Below are 22567 nucleotides of genomic sequence, written 5' to 3' on the forward strand. Positions count from 1 at the left end.
ATGAGACCAAGTGGCACAGCCGCGGTGTTCATGGGGCTGTGGGTTTTGGTGACCCTGACTGTGGTGGCGGATGAGGGCGTAGCTGAACCCCAGCGCTGCCTCCTGTCCCACTACCGCTGGCTGGACCCCAGGGCGCTGGAGGCAGTCAAGGCGCTGAGGGACCACTACGTGAGTGATGCGCAGACCCCCAGTCCCAGGGGACGCTGGGCCTGCCCGGGTCGGGGATGGGGTCCCTGCCCTGAGAGACCCTAGCGTCCTGCAGAGGCATCTTGGGTCTCAGGGTCCAGAATTCGGCCCACGAGACCTTTGCGGGCTGCGGGCATTTTCAGCACAGAAAGTACCTTCGTGCCAGTCACAAATGGGCGCCTCTTGTGGGACTGTTCGGCTCACGTGAGGGTGCCCGGCTCCGCAGGGGGTGCGTTTCAGTCGCAGTTTACGTTCTCTGAGCGCTTTGTGATTCAGCGCACAATACCTACGACTGTATTGGCCAGTCCGCGTCCACGTCCAGGAATCCCCGACACCCCAGCGCTTCAGGGGCCCCTGGCGAAGAGGCCCCCTCACCCCTCCCTTGTCCCCATCCCCCACCCCAGGAGGAAGAGACGCTGAGCTGGAGGCCAAGCAACTGCTCCTTCCGCCCAAGGAGGGACCCCCCGCGGCCCTTGGTGAGGCCTCCGTCCTGCTCCGGGGTTGAGGTTGAGGGCAGGAGCCGGGAGCCCGGGGGGCACGGCCGCCACTAACTCCGTGGTGTCCTCGCAGACCTGCGCGCGACTCCGCCTCGTGGCCCGGGGCCTCTCGGACGCCCAGGCCGTGTTGAGCAGCCTCCCCAGCCCCGAGTTGTTTCCTGGCGTCGTGCCGACCCTGGAGCTGCTGGCGGCCGCGCAGAGGGATGTGGTGGCCTGTGTGAGTGTCCCCGCGCCCGGCCCGTCCACCCCCGCCAGCTTGCTCTGCGCCCTCCGGCCCCACGTGGGGCCGCCAGATCCGCGATCGGTCCGCTGAGCCCCAAACCCGTGCAGAAGTGATCAGCGTCCACCTGGGGTCCGCAGATCTGGGATTTGGTCTGGGGCTGGGAGGCTCGCAGGTGAAGTCGGGGGGCACTGGGTCCTTCGACTGTTTTGTTTACCTGCTGTCCCCACCGCAGCTGGAGCTGGCGAGGCCAGGTTCCTCGAGGAAGCCCCTCAGGTCACCCAGGAGGCGCCCCAAAACACGGAGAGCCGTGAGTGGAGCTGACGGTTAAACGGGTGGGCATCGGGGGCCGGGCCGTGTGAGGAGAGGCTCTGTCTGAAATGGAGGGTAGTTTGGGAATGGATGGAGGAGAGTTTTTGTGGAGGAAATTTCTGCCTCAGCCTCGCTTTGCCTCCTTCCCGGCTTCCAGGACTCGCCTCGATGCCAACAAGCCAGAGTCATTTTCAACCTCCTTCGCCTGCTCACGTGGGACCTGAAGCTGGTGGCGCACTCGGGGCCTTGTCTCTGACCCCGCGAAGCCTCCGCGGGGAAGGCGGATGGCTGCGATCGTGGCTGGGGCACCCTTTCCTGGAGTCTCCACCAGGGCGCAGAGAAGCTCAGGGGACTTCGCCTCTGCCTGCCAGCCTCCTTAGTTTGAGCCGGGTGCGCCAGGAGGAGCAAACACTTTCCCAAGGACCAAGAGGTGTGTCCCCCGGCAGCAAAGACATTTCCATCTGATGCGTCCCCCTAAGATCTTCCAGGGGCCTCCTCTGGCACCAAGAGACTTGGGTCCTGGGTCTACACGGTACACTGACTGCAGGCACCACGAACTGGTCTCCTCTTCTCTGGTCACAGAAGCCCAGAACTCCTTCTCCCATGGAAGGTCCCGCACCCTCATCTCAGCCCTGTGTCCACTCTGAGATTCTGTGAATCTGCGACTCTGATCTCCCCACTGGGGAGGCCTCATCCCCTAAGGGATCTGGCAGTGGAAGGGCCCACAGTCCTCAGGTGACTGGAGTATTTTGGATTCTGTTACTCATGTGACTTTTGTGTTTGTGAGATCCCTATGTAATTCTCTATTCTGTCTTCTGGTGGTGACTTATTGCCATTATTAAATATACTTGCATTTACAATGGATGATGCCCTGTGATCATTTTGGGGGTACTTTTCAGTTCAAAATGCTGAACCAGGGAAAGCAGGTGACATGAGTTTCAATTCTGAGCCATCCTCTCAGTCATGGTGTTACTGGGTAATTACTTCTCTCTGAGCCTCAGTTTCCTCATCCACACGATGTCATTCTTGTCCTTTTCTTGCAAATGAGTAATGCACATTGGAGTAGTGTTTCTAAAGCTTCCAGCTGAGGCCATAGGATGGTCTTCACTAATGGTCTCTATTAGGTGACCACACACGTACATACACAGGCAATTGCACTTTTCACGAGTCCAAGTCAGTGGGCTGGCGATCATGGTTGCTAACTGCAGGCCTCTTTGCCAAGGTCGCCCAGCTGGGAGGATCACACAGTTAATGAAGGTCACATCCAGATTTGATTCCTATACTTTCAACTACCTCATGGAACTTCCTTTCGAACAAAAATGTATGAATTTAGGAATTTTGACATCCTTTATTCTTTTTCAGAATTCACTGCTAATGCAATGTCTCCTGCCCGGGGTTAAGGCCACTGCAATTGACAGAAACTGACCAGTGCCCTGGAAGGTGACTGGGGCACGGCCCTGTCCTTGGCTTTGAAACACTTTTGTTTATCAGAGCTTGATACTCTCAACTGAGGGTCTGTCCACTCTCTCCCTGGAATTTTGAATAAATGGAAAATAGGTTTGGGGTGGGAGTTAATCATCAAACAGCACTTGACGCCTCTTTGCTACAAACTCATTGCTTCGAAATCCACAAGACCTAGCTGCACAGAAGCTGGACAGTGCAGGGTCTCTCCTTGGCTGTCAGAAAAAGGTTGGTTAGAATCTCACCCTCATCACTTGTTTCTTTTCTGAGTCCAGACATTGACTCAGTATTATTGTTTTTAAAAAATTATTTCGAGAAACTGTATGTATAGAACAGGTCACAACACTAAGCCTCTCTCCTTCTGCCAGTGTGACTCCATATTTAACATGTAAGGAGAGTCCAGTGTGCCCTTGGTGATACTGTGACTTCAATACTGCAGGTGGCACGGGCTTTGCGACGAGGTGAGACATAAATACCTGACAAAACAAGGCGGTCTCTGTTTTCCCTCTCCATACCTCTCTCTCTCTCGCTTCTTTAAGTCTTTGCTCACATGTGATTTCTCAGACCACCTCACTCAGTGCAGCCCTCTCCTACCCTCGGCTGCCACTGGGCTTCAGTTCTTTCATTTTCCAGACTCTGATGTATCGTGCGCCCTATGCTAAGCCCATCCCCCGCTCTCTCCATCCTGCCTCTGTAGTAAAAAGTCCTCAAAGAGTTGTTTTCTAGCTGTTTCTCCCCCCCCCCCAATGCCTGGAACCTAGAACCATACCTGACACAAATCGGGGGCTGAATAATACTTGGTGAATGAATGAAGGTGTTTGTCACAAACTGAGCTGGTTCCCTGAAGTCCTTGGCAACACCCCAGTTCCCTAGCAGAGCCTCCCATTCCTGTGTCCCTCGGTGCCTGGACAATTAAGATGTTAGTGAGGCTCCCCTTCTCCACATTCTCTCTCTCTCAGGACCAAGTGCGGAAGGGAGGGAAGAGCTGGTCTCCTCTCTGAACTCTGGGCCGCTTTGCCTTTCTGACTCCCTCTCACCCACCAGCAGCCTCTTTCCCTCTCTCTTCTCCCCTTCTGGGAATAATCTATCTTGGAAGTTCAAGGGTCTTGGTGGCAACACCCTTAGAGGTGCCTTTCTCCTCCTCTCACTGGAATGTGGTTTCCTGCACAAAGACAAGTCCATTTGTCCCCACATCATCAGGGCACCGTGACCACCCTTTGTGGGGCTGAGAGTCATCTTAGGACCTCACCTCCTGTAGGTGAACCTCAATCTGGGTCAGTTTCTCTTTCCCTCCAGCTGCTCACCTGGCTCAAGGCCCCGCCCTGCATGGGCTTCCCCAGCCTGGGGCCTCCCCTAGTGGCCAGTGTGTTTTCACTTTTCCTACATCAGCTGGGATTGCCCATCTCTCCAGGCTAAAAGCTGTACCATGGAGCTCAGGCAGCTGTTCCATCCGAGCAGAGCTGGAGGTGCAGAGACGCAGACAGAGCAGCAGACTCAGACCCAGCAGAGGAGACTGAGGTCACAGACACCAAACAAGGCTGAGTGAGAGACCCTGGTGACAGCCTCTCAGTGGACACTTGGGTCCCCCTCTGCTGACAGACACCAGAGACAGAGATGAGGATGCAGCTGGGTGAGCCCCCACATCATTGCCCAAGACCCCCACCTCTCCACGGCCCCTGCCCTCAGCCCCTGACACTGTCCGTGCCCTCATCTGTCTGTCCTTCTGTAACACAGACTTGCCTGTGGGTTGCATGTTGGTACTGATGCTGATGACCATGGTGCTGACCAGGATGGGAGCAGTTCCTGTCCCCACGCCCCTCAGTGCCCTCCCGGGCTGCCCCATGGCCCAGTTCAAGTCTCTGCCCCCACAAGACATGAAGGCCTTCAGGAGGGCCAAGGACGCCTTGGTGAGTCTCCCCACTGCCCCACCTGCTGTGGGCCAACCCCCACCCTCCCTCTGGGGGTTCCCATGCTCCCTGTGGCTCAGGGTGGACCTGTCCCCTCCCCTCCCTGGGCTGCCCTGCACTTTGGCACAGTGGGCTGACTCCTGCTGTTGCTGCCATGGGCTGACTCCTGTTCTTCTGCAGTGGAGACGCCTCCACCCTGCTTTTGGAAGTTAGCCCCCCTCCTTATGTTGTAGTCCCCCTCCAAACCCACTGCAGGGGTCTAAGCTCAGCCCTCCAGCTGTGCACTGACCCTCCCCTTGCTCTCCAGGAGGAGTCATTCCTGCTGAAGAACTGGAGCTGCAGCTCCCACCCACTGCCCAGGACCCGGGACCTGAGGCAGCTGCAGGTGAGTTGGCAGAGTGAGGGCCAGGCCTGCACTTATCTGGCTCCTTTGTGGCCCCTTCACCTCTTCTTCTCACTTGTCCCCATCTATTGCCCTCCCACCCTGTCCCAGTGACCTGTTCTCATCAGCCCACAGTGGCTGCGTCCTCTCACCTGTCATGACCTTATACCTTTACTTTTCCTTCCTCAGTCCTCCTCACCTGTTTCTCCCTTACCTGCAGCTCTCACCTGTCTCTCCCCTCCTCAGGTGTGGGAGCGCCCTGTGGCCTTGGAGGCTGAGCTGGCCCTGACACTGAAGGTCCTGGGGGCCATGGCTAACTCCACCCTGGGGGACATCCTGGACCAGCCCCTTCACACGCTGCGCTACATCCACACCAAGCTTCAGGCCTGTGTGAGTGCTCTGGGCCCCTGGGCCACGTCTGTGGGCTCTGACTCCCCCTGACCCCCATAGGTTCACCCCTGTCCCAGGCCCTGCCTCACACACCACCCTCCTCTGCCCACAGGTTCCAGCTCAGGCCACAGCAGGCCCCAGGCCCCGGGGTTACCTCCACCGCTGGCTGCGCCACCTCGAAGAAGCTTCAAAGAGGGTGAGTGACCAGGGAGTGACCAGTGTCTGGGGACAACTGGGACCCAGATCAGGGGTAGTCACTGGCCCATCCCGTCTTCCCCACAGGAGTCCCCTGCCTGCCTTGAAGCCTCTGTGACATTCAACTTGTTCCGCCTTCTGGCCCGTGACCTGAACTGTGTCGCCAGTGGAGACCTGTGTGTCTGACCCCGAGGCCCACCTGCCACCTGCCCCATCAGGAGAGTTTATCTGTGCACGTGCCACTGTTCTTAAGTTATTGCCAGCCACCCACTATTTATGTACTTGTGTGTGTGAATTTGCAAATTCAGACTCGATAAAATATTTATTTTTCTACTTTTTGTAAGGATATTTCAAATAAATGATAAGAAAGACATGCTTCCTGTGCTGTGAATATGCATCTGTGTGAGGACTAGTTTTCTCTTGCTGCTGGAACAAGGCACCCCAACCCCACCTCTGAAAACAGCCCAAGTTTATTATCTCACAGCTCCCGGGTCCACGCTCCAGGTGGGCTCTGCCTGTGTCTCTGACCTGGGCCCCTCAGGGCTGAAATCCACGTGTGGCCAGTGGGGTTCTTGCAGCGAGGCCTGCAGACAGTGCGCCTGCAGCTGAGGCAAACTGTTGGCAGGACTCTGTCCCTGGCTGTTGTCACTCTGAGGTCCCCGTTTCCTGCTGGACGCAGGGCTCCTTCTCAGCTCTGCCAGCCTCTCTCTGGTGCTTGCTGATGGACCCACATCTCAAGGCTGGCAGCAGTGTGTCAGCGCCTTCTCGTGCTGGGAATCCCTCTGCCTTCCCCTCCTGCCCCCTCTCCCTTCTGCCTCCAGGTGGAGAAAGCCTGCTGCTTGTCAGGACTCATGTGTTTGGAGGAGGCCTGCTGGGTAAACCAGGACAATCTATTTTGGCATCTCTAAGGGTTAGTTACATCTGCAAAGTCCCATTGTCACATCACATGGGATAGTCACAAGTTCCTGGGATGGGGTTGGGTGCTGCATTGGGCTGACTCATGTTCTTCTGCAGTGGAGACGCCTCCACCCTGCTTTTGGAAGTTAACCCCCCTCCTCATGTTGTAGTCTCCCTCCAATCCCACTGCAGGTTTCTAAGCTCAGCCCTCCAGCTGTGCGCTGACCCTGCCCTTGCTCTCCAGGAGGAGTCACTCCTGCTGAAGAACTGGAGCTGCAGCTCCCACTTGCTTTCCAGGACCTGGGACCTAAGGCAGCTGCAGGTGAGTTGGCAGAGTGAGGTCCAGCCCTGTCCTCCCCTGGCCCTGCTTCTCTGGCTCCTTCGTGGCCCCTTCACCTGGTCTTACTTCTCTCCATCTCCTTGCCCTCGTACCCAGTCCCCCTGACGTCTCTCCCTCACATGCCCACATTCTCTGAGTTCTCTCACCTTTTCTCTGATGCTTTACCTTTAACTGTTCTTTCCTCAGTCCCCCTCACCTGTTCTCTGTTGCAGATAGCTCTCATCTGTCTCTGTGTCCCCTGCTCACGTGTGGGAGCACCCCGTGGCCTTGGAGGCTGAGCTATCCTTGACACTGCAGTTCCTGGGGACTATCACTAACTCAACCCTTGGGGTACCCTGCACCCTGGGTCATTGCCAGTAAGCAGCTTCACATGCTGTGCCACATCCAATCCACACCAAGCTCCAGGCCTGTGTGAGTGCTCTGGGCTCCCAGTCTGTGTTTATTGGCTCTGACTCCCTCCCATCCCCTGAGACCCCCTTTGTCCCAGGTTCTGCCTCACATACCACCCTCCTCATCCCACAGGTCCCAGCTCAGGCCACAGCAGGCCCCAGGCCCCCAGGCCATCTCTGCCAGTGGCTGCATGGCCACCATGAGGCCCAGAGAAAGGTGAGTGACTGTGGAGTGACCAGTTTTGGGGACAACTGGGACCCAGATCATGGATAGTCGCTGCCCCATCCTGTCTTCCCCACAGGAGTCCCCTGGCTGCTTTGAAGACGTGTTTGCCTGACCTGAGGCCCACCTGCCCAGCGTCTTAGATTTTATTTATGCATTGCTTACTTTTATTAGTTTATTACCACCCATTCACTATCTATGCATTTATCTGTATGAATTGTCAAACTTGCACCCAATAAAATGTTTATTTTTTTACATTTTGTAAAAATTGTGCAAATAAACAGTGAGAAAAAGATACTGTTTGTGCTATGGGTTGTGTGCGTTTCATGAGTATTTGAATTTCTAGGGTTGGTTCGGAAGAGGTCTGACTGTTGTGTCCTCTCTGGTGCTGACCCCATGCACCATCGACCAGTCTTATTTACCCCCAAATGCCTCTTTTGACATTCTGTGAGTCTCTGGCTGTTGGCTCTCCCCTCCTGAGCACATCTGATTTCTGAGGGATTTGGGGAGTGCTGGTGTCAAAGTTCTCAGTTACAGTTCCATGCCACCTAATCACTGGAACAGGTTTTGCTACAATTATTTCTAGACGAGTTCAAAGGGCAAACTAAAAGGGACTAGAAGAGCTGCAGAAGGATTGCGTACATTGTAAAGGGTCTGTGTAAGTCATAGAGAGTTTGTGTAAGTCGAAGAGGGTTCATGTAAGTTGAAGAGGGTCCATGCAAGCTGAAGAAGGAATGTGTAGAGGAAGGGAGCAAAGAGAGAAGGAATTGAGGAAGTCCAAAAAAAGGTGAGAAAGGATAAAGGAAAGCGACATGCAGGATGAAAAATCACTGGCGAGGAATTCTCAAGAAGTGAAATGGGAATGGAAAAGGAAGAACTGAGGAAGAAAAAGAAAGGCACATAGAGAGGTGTAAAGCAAACTGATCATTTTAATGACAAGTGAAAAAACCAATAGCTCTCTTTGGTTTTCCAAAACCAATTGTTATTTCCCAATAGAAACCCAGAGATAATTAGACAGTGGAGAAGAAATTAATAGGTTTCTTGGTCTGATACACTTTCATTTGTAATTTTGAGTGTTATCTTAAAATTTAAGTTTTTTTTGTCAATTGTTTCTTTGTCAGGAAAAATAAGTTTCTTTGTCAATTGTAATCTGACCTATAACCATGTCATTTAAAATATTTTCGAGGTCAGTTAGAGACTCATTGTTTTACTTTGGTGAATCTGTAAAAGTGTTACATCTTCTGATTGATTCTAAAATATGAATGTCTGAGAATAAATTTTCAGCTCATACCTTTGGAATAGATGGGGATTTGTGAGGCTGTGGGGAATGACTCAGTTTATAGAGATGCTGGCCGATAATGGGGATAAACAGGAATTTACCGTAGGACTGAATGAACTGAGGGTAATTATTGTTCTTGTGACTTTGTTCAAAATACTGCTAGTTAGAAAAACTTGTTTGATTTCTTAGAGCAATTTGGTAAATTGTAATCATATTGATACATTTATATTTTTCATTCTACTTGATCCCTCCAGAATTTAAAAATTCTTTTTTTTGTAATTAAATTGTTTTTACTTAGTTATTTTTCAAGTACAGTTTTTTGTCTATTTCTCCTATCCAAGCCCACCCCCTGTCCCTCGCTCCTCCCTCCCCCACGCCCCCCAGTCCTCGTCCCTGCATCCCTCACAGTTGTTCCCCCAAATCCCTCCCCCCTTCTTCCTCCTTAAATTCCCTTCTCTCTCCCCTCTGGTCACTATCCCCTTGTTCTCTATTTCAGTATCTTTGTTTTTATTCTGCTTGCTTGTTCATTTTGTTGTTTAGCTTCCTGTTAAAGGTGAGATCATATGGTATTTGTCTTTCAACACCTGGCCTATTTCACTCAGCATAATGCTTTCCAGTTCCATCCATGTTGTTGCAAAAGGTAGTAGCTCCTTCTTTCTCTCTGCTGCATAGAATTCCATTGTGTATATGTACCACAATTTTTGGATCCATTCATTTACTGATGGGCACCTAGGTTGCTTCCAACTCTTGGCTATTGTAAATTGTGCTGCTATGAATATTGTGGTGCATAGGTTCTTTGAAATTGATGTTTTATGATTCTTAGGATATAATCCTAGCAGCGGAATTGCTGGGTCAAAAGGCAGGTCGATTTTTATTTTTCTGAGAAAATTCCATACTGTTTTCCATAATATCTACAATCCCACCAACAGTGCAGAATTTAAAAATTCTTAATGAGTATTATTATTTTCATGGCAATATGTTTATTTGCATGAACTCAGTAGGAATCTGATTTCTTCCAGTTTGCAATTGTGGCTTTATTTACCAAGACTTACTGGCATGTCATATCTCAGAGAGACATGCCTAGACTCTGGCTGTCAAAAAACCTTCAAGAAACAAAGATTGACTTTGAAACCAATAACAGCCTCTCGGAAAAATGGCCTGGTACCTTGCTTATTCATATGGTCCATGGCAGTCTTTCCAGGTAAGGGACAAAAGTTACTTTCTTGAGAGATGGCAAGGAAGAACAAGACATTTCGGGGACCTGGAGAACTTGAGGAATTTACCAAAATCTATGGATTGCAGTCAAAGGCTTATGACAACTGTGTGGCTTAGCTCCTCTGTCCTGTGGAATTAATTAAAATTCAATCTAAAAATTGCTTATAACATTCCAGCAAAAAAGATTTAAGAAAACCTACATGATTAGTTGCTATTCCTGTTGTGTTGATACAAATAGTCAGGCCAGATTGAGACTGGACTTAATACAGTAAATGAATTGGTCTTCACTGGGCTCTAATAAAACTGGGGATGATTTTAGGAGGAAAATTGTGTTTCAGTAAAATCCATAACACACGGTTATGAATAATAAACCCTAATTCAGTGAATTGTCTGTAAAATTTTATTTTTCACCTATAAACTAAACTGAATCCTAGTTTTCTGAAATGTTTTTGCCAAAACCTTCTAAATTCCATAGAAATGGAAGAAAAATTGACAGTGGGGATTTGTAACACTGGAAAATTGTAATGGGGGAAGTCATAACCCACTCACAATTCTTTTGACATTGTTCCTCTAAGTACTAATTCTGACTAATTATGTAGCTTGTAGGTGAACAGCATGCTTGTACAAGATTCCTAGGAACAAATTTAAAAGATATAGATTTCAACCTTCAAGCATCCCAGCTCTGGGAGATTTGCTGACCTTCGTCCCCGGGAGCCAGGATGACATGAAACCAGGATAATGTGAAGTGAGGATGATGCACACCAGACCATCACTTGCCTTATTGAAATGGACGGTGCTTATTTGCAGGTAGAGAACTTTTCAACTCCTTCTCTTGACCTCTTTGTTCTGTTTTCCTCTCCATCCTCATTAAAACTCCTGCCTCTACTTAGAGGAGGAGATGGGCTTTGAGACCTGATTCGCCCATCTTCCAGGTGGCTGGCGCATGAAAATAAGCCACTTTTAAAAAAAATATCAGCACCTGCCTCTCAAGTATTGGCTTTCACAGCAGCAGGCAACCAACTGTGCATTCAGTTACAAGATGATGGTGAGTTCAACCTCCATGAGGGAGAGATGCAGGATATGCATTTATACCTTTTGTGGAATAGGCAAAATATATGCAACACAATTACCATCTCACCTAACCATCTCACGCAATGTGGTTGTGGTGGTTAAAAATGCAAGTTATGACGTCAGAGAGATCTTGGGATTTCGATTTCTGCTCACTTAACCACTGTGTGACTTTAGGGAAGTCACTTAAATTTTTGGTTTTCAATTAGTAAAATAGTTATAATTTCCTTCCTCAATGGGTGGCTGTGTGAATTAAATGTGGTAAATCATGTCAAGTGCTAAGGCACAATTTTTGGCACAAAACAGGACTCAGTATTAAACCAATTAATCCTCATCTAAAGCTCTAATCTGTGAACTGTCAAATAAAAGAGGAAGCTTTATCCCTATCTCTAAAATGGATAAAAGAGACACAGTTGTTGCCAGCCAAACAAAAATTTCTCACTTCCTTCTTTTTGGCAGAGCCCCTCCCCCACATCATTCCTGGTGAACCTTGGGTGGCCTAAACCAATCACAGGATTCCCATTCTTCCTGCTAAGGACGTGTGTGGGTGTAACTATGTGACTGTACCAGCCAGGGGCCCTGCAGGAGACCCATGTCACCATCAGACAGGGTAAGGGGTTTATTTAAGCAGCACTGGATAGATGTGAGGAACACCAGCACAGCTAAGCAGCCCAGGCCCAGCTAACAGCCAGACGCTATTCCCCTTCCCAACCCAGAAAGGACACAACAAGGAGTGGCTACTACTTCCCAGGCAGAGAGATCCTGCCAGCCCACAGCCCAGGAGGGAAGGAGGCAGGAGAGTACAAATGGTGGACCAAAAGAAGGGGCTCTGTGGAAAGGAACCTCCCAGGGTGATCTGATTGTAAATTCCTAACTGGGGAGGTATTCCTAAATATTCCTAAATATTTTCAAAATATTTTTCTTTGCTTTCCATGTAAATTTAGGTATCTGTGAGTTTCTTCAATTTAAAGGAGCATCCTATGTTTTTGATTTGAATTTTATTGAATCTACGCATTTATTTAGTAAGAACTGATAACAATTTTGAGTCTTCTGATGCATAAAAGCATATATCTATTTTTAGATCTTCTTTGATTTCTCTGATTAATATTTCTCAGCTTTCAGCATATACAACTTGCACATATTTTGTTGGAATTATTCCCAAGTATTTCATATTTCTGATGGTACTATAAGTAGAACTTGTATATTTTCAATGTTTAATTGGTAGCATATAAAAATATAGTTTATTTTTGAATAATGATCTTGTTCTCTGTGACATTATTAAACTTATTAATTATAATAGCTTTTTTGTAGATTCTTCAGGATTTTCTATGTAGATGTCATGTTGTCTGTGAATAGGCAATTTTTCTTCCTTTCCAATCTGCATGCCTCTCCCTCTCTTCCCTTATTGCACTGACAAGAACCTTCAAATGTTGAGTAGGTCTGATGAAAGTGGACACCTTTGTTTTGTCCCCAGTCTTATGGGAAAACATTTAGTCTTTCACTGTTACGTGTGATACTGATTCTCCCTTATACCTCTACCCTTCCTTGAATGTGGAAATGATGCCTGAAGTTATGACAGTCATTTTGCTACTAATAAAAGAAAATCTGTTTTGACATTATGGAACCACTAGACTAAAGCAGCAGCTGTCTCCTCCAGATTTGTTGTTAATTGTGGGGGGAAGTCCCTATTTTGAGATATTCTATTACTTAGAGCCAAAGGTGTTTCTAAGTGACACAGTCAGTGATTGCCAAGGGTAGGTGAAGGCCACTCACTCAGTCAGATAATTTGGGGTTGACTAGGTATCTAGAAGCAAATGACTATTTAAAATTCTCAGTGCTTCTGGCACCATTAGGCTGTTAATATGATGTGAAAAGAATCAAAATTCTAAAAAGCATATTTTGGCTTCATGTGTATTATTTTCTCTAAGGAAATTCCCCCTCTGCCCAGTTATTCATTTTATGAGGGCAATCATCAGTATAATAGATACAGATAGAGATAGAGAAAGAAATAAAGAGAGAGAGAGAGAGAGAGAGAGAGAGAGAGAGATTTTAAGGAATTGTCTCACATAATAATTATGGAAGCTGGCAAATCCAAAATCTTCAGGATGAACTGGGAAGCTGGATACACTAGTAAGTGACAACACTGCAGTTCAAGTCGACAGACTTCTGGCAAAATTTCCTCTTAACCGAAAGAGGTCAGTCTTTTGTTCCATTCAGGTTTTCAACTGATCGGATGAGCCAATCACAGGATGAAGGGAAATCCACTTTATGCAAAGTCCATGATTTCCATGTCAATCTCATCCAAAAACACCCTCACAGAAGCATCCAGAGTAATGTTTGGTCAAATATCTGGGCATCATGACCCAGCCAACTTAATACATAAAATTAACCATCACAGTAAGTGCCTAATTCTTACTATAAAATTCTTTTCTGCTTAGAATAGTTAGAACAGTTTATTTCTCCTACAAATGAACCCCGGTGGATATAAATATCAATCTTCTTGCAAGATATTTTAATTATTTATTTTTGCAACATCTCTTTGTTAAAGTTGAAGGGAGTCAGAGAGGTAACCTGTGGTGAGGTCTGGGCCCAGATCCCAGATCTGCCAATTACTGGGTCTGTGACTGATCAGATCATCTAACCCCTCTGTACCTCACTTTCCTTGAATACAATGATAAAAATAGCACCTGCCTCATAAGGTTATTAAAAATATGCAGTTATTTAATACATAGCAATTACTTAGAATAATTCTCGGCACATCATCAGTGCTTCACTGTTGTTATCACTTATCAGTTGCCCTGAAGCTTCATCACCCACTTGAGCTTAATTATTTCTCCAAACACTAGGATAATGCGCTCTTGATCAGTCTTTCCAAGGAATTCTAAACCAGGAGAAGGAACAGGCAATAGGAATAAGAAAGGGAACAGAGATAGACAAATAGATTCAGACTGTAGGGGAATCTAGCTACGAAAAAGATTTCAAGAAAAAGAGCAAAGAAACATATTTCTACATTGTTGTCAAGTAACACCAGAAACACTGGGAATTTGTTGTCTTGATGGGATATCTGGGCTGCTTATATTAGACCCATAATTGATACTTCAAAATCTTCCAGGCATTTTGTAACCACCCATGAAATCACTGATTCAGATAAGGATCATCCCTGGATGCTAAAACATTTGGGTGAAAAGGTATTGAGAAACAGGACATTCATACAGTCTCCAGGATCATTCCACAGATGGTGGATGTAAAGGAAGGAAACTTTTACAGTGGAGAAATCTGGCGGACTCCTCCTTAACCCAACCTCTGAAAATAGACAAACTGACATCCAGTTCTCACGGATGTGATACACTGAGAACATAGCATCATCTATGGATCACTCCTGGCATAAACATTGAACCTGAATTTTAATCATGACGAAAGAATCAGACAAATCCAAGCATATTCTACAGAACAACGGCCTTGGGCTCTTCAAAATGTCAATGTCGTAATAGAATAAAACAAAACAGAAAGGCTGTGGAACTGCTCTGGATCAAAGGACACAAAGAGATGACTTTGGCATCTAAATGCAATGCACAGTCAGTTCTTGGCTGCACTGGGTCTTAAAAAAATACATTTTTAAAGAATGGTTCTATTATTGGTATAACTTGATAAATTTGAATGTGGAGTACATTTTAGGTAATATAGTGTTGATAATGTTACTATCATGTTATAACTTTGGAGTATTGTGACTTGTGTAGGAGAATGTCCTTGTTTTGGGGGGATTTCATAGAAAGTATTGTGATTCTTGCAATTTTTTTTCAAGTGGGAGAGAGAGAGGGAGGCAAAAGGTTAACATCGTGTGTGTAGGTGAGGGGCATATGAGTGTTCATTGTACTAACTTTTCTGTAAGAGTGAAAATTTTCAAAATAAAAAGTTGGGAGCAAACCAATAAGTATTTCTTTTAAAAAAACTTCTATAATGTTCAAAAACTTATAATGTTTTTTTTTTTTGCACCTTGGAGTACCTCCAGCGGTATATTTAACAATTCATTCAATCCTTATTGAGTGCCTATTGTGTGCTAGGCACTGGGTATGTAAACAGTGGTGAACAAAACACAAAACTCCTTGTTCTCATAGAACTGACATTCTAGTAGAGAATGCTTCTCAACCTGACATTTCTGGTATTCTCCACACCGGCACCCTCACCATCTGGCTATAGGTGTGTGGCAAAGATGACCAGTCTATATTCATGCTCCACTTCTTTAATAGCAGAACCTTGATTTAACTGCAGGTGGCAATGCACTCAGCTAAAAGACATTTACCAACCTCCTGTTAAAAGCACTGTTAAATTGAGACTGAGAGGCAACAGAAATCTGCTGTTAAACCAGAAGATTTGTCTTGTCGAATTTATAAAAAACTCAATTCAGAGTTCATGCTTCAAAAAGACTGCTTGTAATATGACAGTGGATGTTTATGGCAAATCAAATAAAGAAATTTCTGACATACTGCAGCAGTGGACATCTAGAAGTTGTATTCTGTTACAATAGAGTACTACAATGTGGAGTTCAAAATGCAATGGACAGGGAGAAATGATGAAGACTTGGGTAATAAAAACCAAGATTCCATCCAAGATGGAGGCATAGGTGGAAACATCGTGCCTTCTCCACATCCAAATTTAAGGACAGCAAAGACTTAGAAACAAAAACACAATCAGAACAGACAGAAAATTGAGCTGTATGGAAGTCTGACAACGAACCATTCATCCAAACTGGTAAGAGGGGCAGAGTCAGCAGCCAGTGGAGAGGGGTCAGGGCAGGAAATAAGTGGTGGTTAGCAGACCTGGGCATGGGGAGGAAACAAGGAAACCCAATCCAGTGAGGCATGCAAGGTGGTTGGCTGACCAGGCAGTCACACATTTGCGAGCAGATAAACAAGAAAAAAATGGGCAGTGAGATAGACCACACAACCCAGGACCCCAGCAATAGGAAATAAAGCCTAACAGCACAAATTGAAAACATTTGTGGGGGTTGAGGTGCTGAGAGAGACTCCCAGCCTCACAGGAGAGTTTGTTGGAGAGACCCATGAGGTCCTAGAACATACACAAGCCCACCCACCTAGGAACCAGCATCAGAAGGGCCCAATTTGCTTGTGGGAAGTGGAAGAGGGGACTGAAATTCGAGAGACAGCAGAGCAAGTGCCATTGTTCGCTCTCTGACCTCGCCCCCACATACAGCATCACAACCCAGCAACTGAGTTGCCCTGCCCTGGTAAACACCTAAGGCTCCACCCCTCATATGTAACAGGCATGACCAGACCAGAAAAACATGGCTCAAACAAACAACAGCTCAAAGCCCCAGAGCCAATACATCTATGCGACCAAGAAATAGCCAACCTATGAGATGCACAGTTCTAAACACTGGTGATCAGGATGCTCACAGAACTGGTTGATTTTAGTCACAAATTAGAGGAACATATGAAGGCTAAACTAATTGAAATGAAGGACAATGAACAGGGAACCAATAGTGATGGGAAGAAAACTGGGACTCAAATCAATGGAGGGGACCCGAAGGAAGAAAAAAATAACAAAACAGAAAACAATGAAGAAACAAAAATTTTAAAAAATGAGGCTTAGGAATCTCCAGGACATCTTTAAACTTTCCAACATCCGAATTATAGGGATACCAGAAGGGGAAGAGGAAGAGCAACAGGTGGAAAACTTATTTGAACAAATAATAAAGGAGAATTTCCCCAATCTGGCAAAGGAAACAGACTTCCAGGGAATCCAGGAAGCTCAGAGAGTCCCAAAGAAGTTGGACCCAAGGAGGAACACATCAAGGCACATCATAAGTACATTAGCCAAGACTATAATTAAGGAGAGAATCTTAGAAGCAGCAAGAGATAAGGGGAAAGTCACCTACAAAGGAGTTCCCATCAGACTGTCAGCTTATTTCTCCAAAGAGACCTTACAGGCAAGAAGGGGCTGGACAGAAGTATTCCAAGTCATGAAATGCAAGGACCTACATCCAGGATTGCTCTATCCAGCAAAGCTTTCATTAAGAATGGAAGGACAGACAAAGTGCTTCTCAGATAAGGTCAAGTTCAAGGAGTTCATCATCACCAAGCCCTTATTATATGAAATGTTAAAGGGACTTATCTAAGAAAAAGAAGATAAAAATATGGACAGTAAAAGGACAGCAAACTCACATTTATTAACAACCACACCGAAAACAAAAGCAAACTGAGCGGACAGCTAGATCAGGAGAGGAGCCACAGAAATGGAGATCATATGGAGGGTTAGCAACAGGGGAGTGGGAGGAGGAGACAGGGAGAAAAGGTACAGAGAATAAGTAGCATAGAAGGTGGGAAGAAAATAGGGGGAGGAAAAGAGTAGTGTGGGAAATGTAAAAGCTAAAGAACTTATGACACATGGACATGAACTAAAGGGGGGGAGTGTGGGCAGGATGGGGTGTGTAGGGTGGAGGGGAATGAAGAGAGAAAATGGGACAACTGTAATGGCATAATCAATAAAATATATTTAGGCTTCTGGGCAAGATGGAGGCATAGGTGGAAACATTGTGCCTCCTCGCACAACCAAGTTTAAAGACAACAAAGTTTTAGTAACAAATACGCAACTAAAACACAGAAAATTGAACTGTACGGAAGTCCGACAACAAGAAAGATCAGAAAGGAAAAAGTGGCTGGACCCATCCAGGATCACAGGTAGCCGCTGGCAGATCTCAGGCGTGGGGTGACAAAGGGTGGACCCAGTGAGGGTGCAAGACAGCTGGCTGACCATGGTCACACATTTGTGCTCAGATAAACCAAGCGAAGGAGTGAGCAGTAAGACAGACCACACAGGCTAGGGCCCCAGCGACGGGAATTAAAGTCTAAAAGCACCAATTGGAAAAACTTTTGGGGTTGAGGTGCCGGGAGAAGCTCCCAGGCCCACTGAGAGTTTGTTGGAGACCCACAGGGTCCTGGAGGGTGCACAGGGCCACACATCCAGGAGCTGGCAGCAGGGGGGCCTGGTTTGCTTGCGGGAAGCAGCAGAAAGGACCGAAACCTGAGAGAGAGCGGAACAAATGCAATTGCCCTTCTCTGACCTTGCCCCCACATACAGCATCACAACCCAGAAACTGGGTTGCCCCATCCTGGTGAACACCTAAGGCTCTTCCCCTCATGTTTAACCAGCGCAAACAGACCAAAACAATATGGCTCAAGAAGAACAGCTCAGAGCCTCAGAGCCCATAAATCTAAGTGAACAAGAAATTGCCAACCTATCAGATGCACAGTTCAAAACACTGGTGATCAGGATGCTCATAGAACTGGCTGATTTTAGTCACAAATTAGAGGAACAAATGAAGGGTAAACTAATTGAAATGAAGGGAAATGCACAGGGAACCAATAGTGATGAAAAGGAAACTGGGACTCAAATCGAGGGAGTAGACCAGAAGGAAGAAGAAAATGACCACACAGAAAAGAATAAAGAAACGAGAAATAAAAAAAAAAAAAGAGGAGAGGCTTAGGAACCTCCAGGACATGTTTAAATGTTCCAACATTCGAATTATAGGGGTACCAGAAGGGGAAGAGGAAGAGCAACAAGTGGAAACCTTATTTGAACAAATAATAAAGAACTTCCCCAATCTGGCAAAGGAAACAGACTTCCAGGAAGTCCAGGAAGCTCAAAGAATCCCAAAGAAGTTGGACCTAAGAAGGAACACACCAAGGCACATCATAATTATATTAGCCAAGATTAAAATGAAGAAGAGAATCCTAGAGGAAGCAAGAGATAAGGGAACAATCACCTACAAAGGAGTTCCCATCAGACTGTCAGCTGATTTCTCAAAAGAGACCGTACAGGCAAGAAGGGGCTGCAAAGAAGTATTCCAAGTCATGAAATCCAAAGACCTACATCCAAGATTTCTCTATGCAGCAAAGCTTTCATTTAGAATGGGTTGTCCCCCCATCATCAAATGTTCATTGTGGATGAAATGTAACATCTCTCCTGTGACAGTCCTTTATTTTAGGATTAACTGTGCTTAGTGTTGAAAAGTCTCCATTTTCTAACAATAATTTAAAATAATCTCATTTATGATTTCTATTTATACATTCATTTCTAACTATAATTGACCAAATTTAAGAACTGCTGAATTTGCAGTGCAATTTTTTTTTCAAATTTCAAGGGATAGCTCTGAAAACAAGTCAAGTGGTCTACAGATCTGAACCTACTGCCAATCACCACTGGAACAGCACCATGGGAATAGAGCCCCTTTCAACACATTGGTCTCAAGAACTATGCTTGACATTAACATCTGCTATTCTTTTTAGATATTAATGTAGGCAAATTGGTATGAATTTATAAGGTAAAAGTGAGTCTACAATTTCTAAACTAGAAATAATTAAATATGGCCCTGGCTGGTGTAGCTCAGTGGATTGAGTGCGGGCCTACCAACCAAAGGGGTCACAGTTCAATTCCCAGTCAGGGCACATGCCTGGGTTTCAGGCCAGTTCCCAGCAGGGGACACACAAGAGGCAACCACACATTGATATTTCTCGTCCTAACCCTTCCCCTCTAAAGATAAAAAAAATAAAAAAATTTAAAAAAGGAATGATTAAGTATGCTCAGTCACTACAGAATCTTTCAAAATTCTGGTTTAATATTTCACAGCAAATCAAACCTTCCTACTTGGTAGAAGAAAACAAGTAATTGTACCAGATCATGATTTTGTATTTGTGCACACACCGCATATACATACAAAAATTCTGTCTTTGGTGGTTCGGTTACAGGAAAATAATAATATGAAAATCTGAACACTGCTTGTAAAGAAACTGTGAAATAGTGGTCAAGAGTAGCATCGTCTGTGTGCTTTTCTCATTTAATGCCATTTATAGGTTCATATTTTAAAATTTAACCTTTATTGTATTTTTTCCATTACCTTTTAATCCTCTTATAGCCCCATCCCCCAACAACCACCACACTGTCAACCATACCCTCTTTTTCCATTTAGCTCAATCCCTCCACCCCCTCATCTTCCCACACTACTGTCATCCTGCTCTCCATCTATGAGTCTGTCCCCATTTTCCTTGTTAGTTCAGTTTATTCATTAGATTCCACATATGAGTGAAATTATATGGTATTTGTCAAAGTTTAATATTTAACCCAAAAGATTTTTTTGGCCACATTTTGAAATAACCCAAACCTCTTCCAACCATTACACGTTCAATCATGATCTTGCTCACAGCAGTAGCATTCACTTATTCAAATGCCCGTGAGATTGTTCCTTGGTTAAGTCATTAGACTTTTGTGTTTTCATAAAAGCTTAGGGACTAAATTAGTCATTGAATAACACCAGATACTTGAGGGGAAAACATGTCATTATACATTTCCTAAAAACTGCAAGGCAAAGAAAAAGACAAAATATATACCCACAATCCCATCCTGTTTTCTTGTTTCCTTATCCACATAAATAATGGCTACTACATCTGTGTGCAAAGTACTCAGGTAATGCAGAGTGCTCTCCAGGAAAGGTCCTACTGTGTGATAGTTCAATGCTGGTGGTTTCATGTCCACTGCCTGCAATGGACATTCCACCAGGAAAAAGCCTAGCATGAAAGAAACAAAAAGGAAAACAAAACAAAACACCTCTCATTTATAATAGGGTGCCTTTTTCAAAGAACTAGAAAATTAGATAGCCTGAAAGCTTAACTAAAAATTCAATCCACAACTAATATCACTCTTCAATTATCAAATGCCAGCAAACCATTGGCTTTCCATGGAGGAGGCAGAGAAGGCATCAGCAGATCACACACTGAGAAGAATGCAAAAGAGAAAGAAAAAAAATCAAACAAAATTTATAAGAGTTTATAACAATTCCATTTTTTAAAAAGGCACAATTTTAGTTTATTCATTTGCACTTATATTAAAATTACTACAGCTTTTCAACATAAAAAAAAAACTCCTTAGACTTCCGCCAAGATGGAGGCGTAGGTGGAAACATTGTGCCTTCTCATACAACCAAGTTTAAAAACAACAAACTTTTAGCAACAAAAACTCAGCCAAAGCACAGAAAATTGAACTATATGAAAGTCTGACAACAACGAACTCTTCAGCCAGACCCATAAACCGGCGAAGGAGCGAGCAGTGAGACAGACCTCTCAGGCCCCAGCAGCTGGAAGCAGCAGAGGGGACCGCTATTGTCCCTCTCTGACCCTGTCCCCACATACGGCGCTACAAACCAGTGACCTGGGTGGCCCCACCTTGGTGAACACCTAAGGCTCCACTCCTGATACGTAACAGGCCCAAACAGAGCAAAACATTATGGCTCAAGAAGAACTCAAAGCCCCAGAGCCCATAACTCTAACCTATGAAGAAATAGCCAAACTTTCAGATGCACAGTTCAAAACACTGGTGATCAGGATGCTCACAGAACTGGTTGACCTTAGTCACAAATTAGAGGAACATATGAAGGCTAAACTAATTGAAATGAAATGAAATGCACAGGACACCAATAGTAATGGAAAGGAAACTGGGACTCAAATCAAGGGAGTGGACCAGAAGGAAGAAAAAAATGACCAAACAGAAAAGGATGAAGAAACAAGAATTTGAAAAAATGAGGAGAGGCTTAGGAACCTCCAGGACATCTTTAAACGCTCCAACATCCGAATTATAGGGGTACCAGAAGGGGGAAAGGAACAGCCACCAGTGGAAAACTTATTTGAACAAATAATAAAGGAGAATTTCCCCAATCTGGCAAAGGAAATAGACTTCCAGGAAATCCAGAAAGCTCAGAGAGTCCCAAAGAAGTTGGACCCAAGGAGGAACACATCAAGGCACATCATAAGTACATTAGCCAAGACTATAATTAAGGAGAGAATCTTAGAGGCAGCAAGAGATAAGGGGACAGTCACCTACAAAGGAGTTCCCATCAGACTGTCAGCTTATTTCTCCAAAGAGACCTTGCAGGCAAGAAGGGGCTGGAAAGAGGTATTCCAAGTCATGAAATCCAAAGACCTACAACCAAGATTGCTCTATCCAGCAAAACTTTCATTTAGAATGGAAGGACAGATAAAGTGCTTCTCAGATAAGATCAAATTCAAGGAGTTCATCATCACCAAGCTCTTATTATATGAAATGTTAAAGGGACTTACCTAAGAAAAAGAAGATAAAAAAGATGAACAGTGAAAGGACAGCAAACTCACAGTTATCAACAACCACATCTAAAACAAAAGCAAAGTAAGAGGACAGCTAGATCAGGAGCAGAACCATAGAAATGAAGATCACATGGAGGGTTAGCAATAGGGGAGTGGGAGAAGGAGAAGGGGGGAGAAGGTACAGAAAATAAGTAGCATAGACAGTAGGTAGAAAATAGATAGGGAGAGGGCAAGAATAGTAGGGGAAATATAGAATCTAAAGAACTTGAGACACGTGGTCATAAACTAAAGGGGGGGAGTGGTGGAGGAGGGGTGTGCAGGGTGGAGGGGAATGAAGGGGGGCATAGAACAACTGTAATGGCGTAATCAATAAAATATGTAAAAAATAAAATAAAACCCTTATGCCTTGCACAGTGGAAATGATTGGTGACATGGTGCATGTCTATGTGCTCAAATAATTGTAAATTTCATCATTTA

General features: G+C 45.5%; 2 protein-coding genes across 2 annotated transcripts; both read left to right on the forward strand.

Annotated features, from left to right (window-relative positions):
• On the forward strand, positions 1-1471 carry LOC119037102 (interferon lambda-4-like). The gene is made up of 5 exons (XM_037129146.2): positions 1-168; positions 591-662; positions 757-900; positions 1139-1213; positions 1373-1471. Exons 1-5 carry the CDS (start codon positions 1-3, stop codon positions 1469-1471), a joined length of 558 nt encoding a protein of 185 aa, XP_036985041.2.
• A 2819-nt stretch (positions 1472-4290) lies between these two features.
• On the forward strand, positions 4291-5736 carry LOC128627797 (interferon lambda-3-like). The gene is made up of 6 exons (XM_053667525.1): positions 4291-4306; positions 4411-4583; positions 4891-4968; positions 5212-5355; positions 5468-5551; positions 5638-5736. Exons 1-6 carry the CDS (start codon positions 4291-4293, stop codon positions 5734-5736), a joined length of 594 nt encoding a protein of 197 aa, XP_053523500.1.
• Positions 5737-22567: the final 16831 nt, after the last annotated feature.

This window comes from Artibeus jamaicensis, unplaced genomic scaffold, assembly GCF_021234435.1.
Source record: "Artibeus jamaicensis isolate MK-2021 breed Jamaican fruit bat unplaced genomic scaffold, CSHL_Jam_final contig_47, whole genome shotgun sequence".
NCBI lineage: Eukaryota > Metazoa > Chordata > Mammalia > Chiroptera > Phyllostomidae > Artibeus > Artibeus jamaicensis.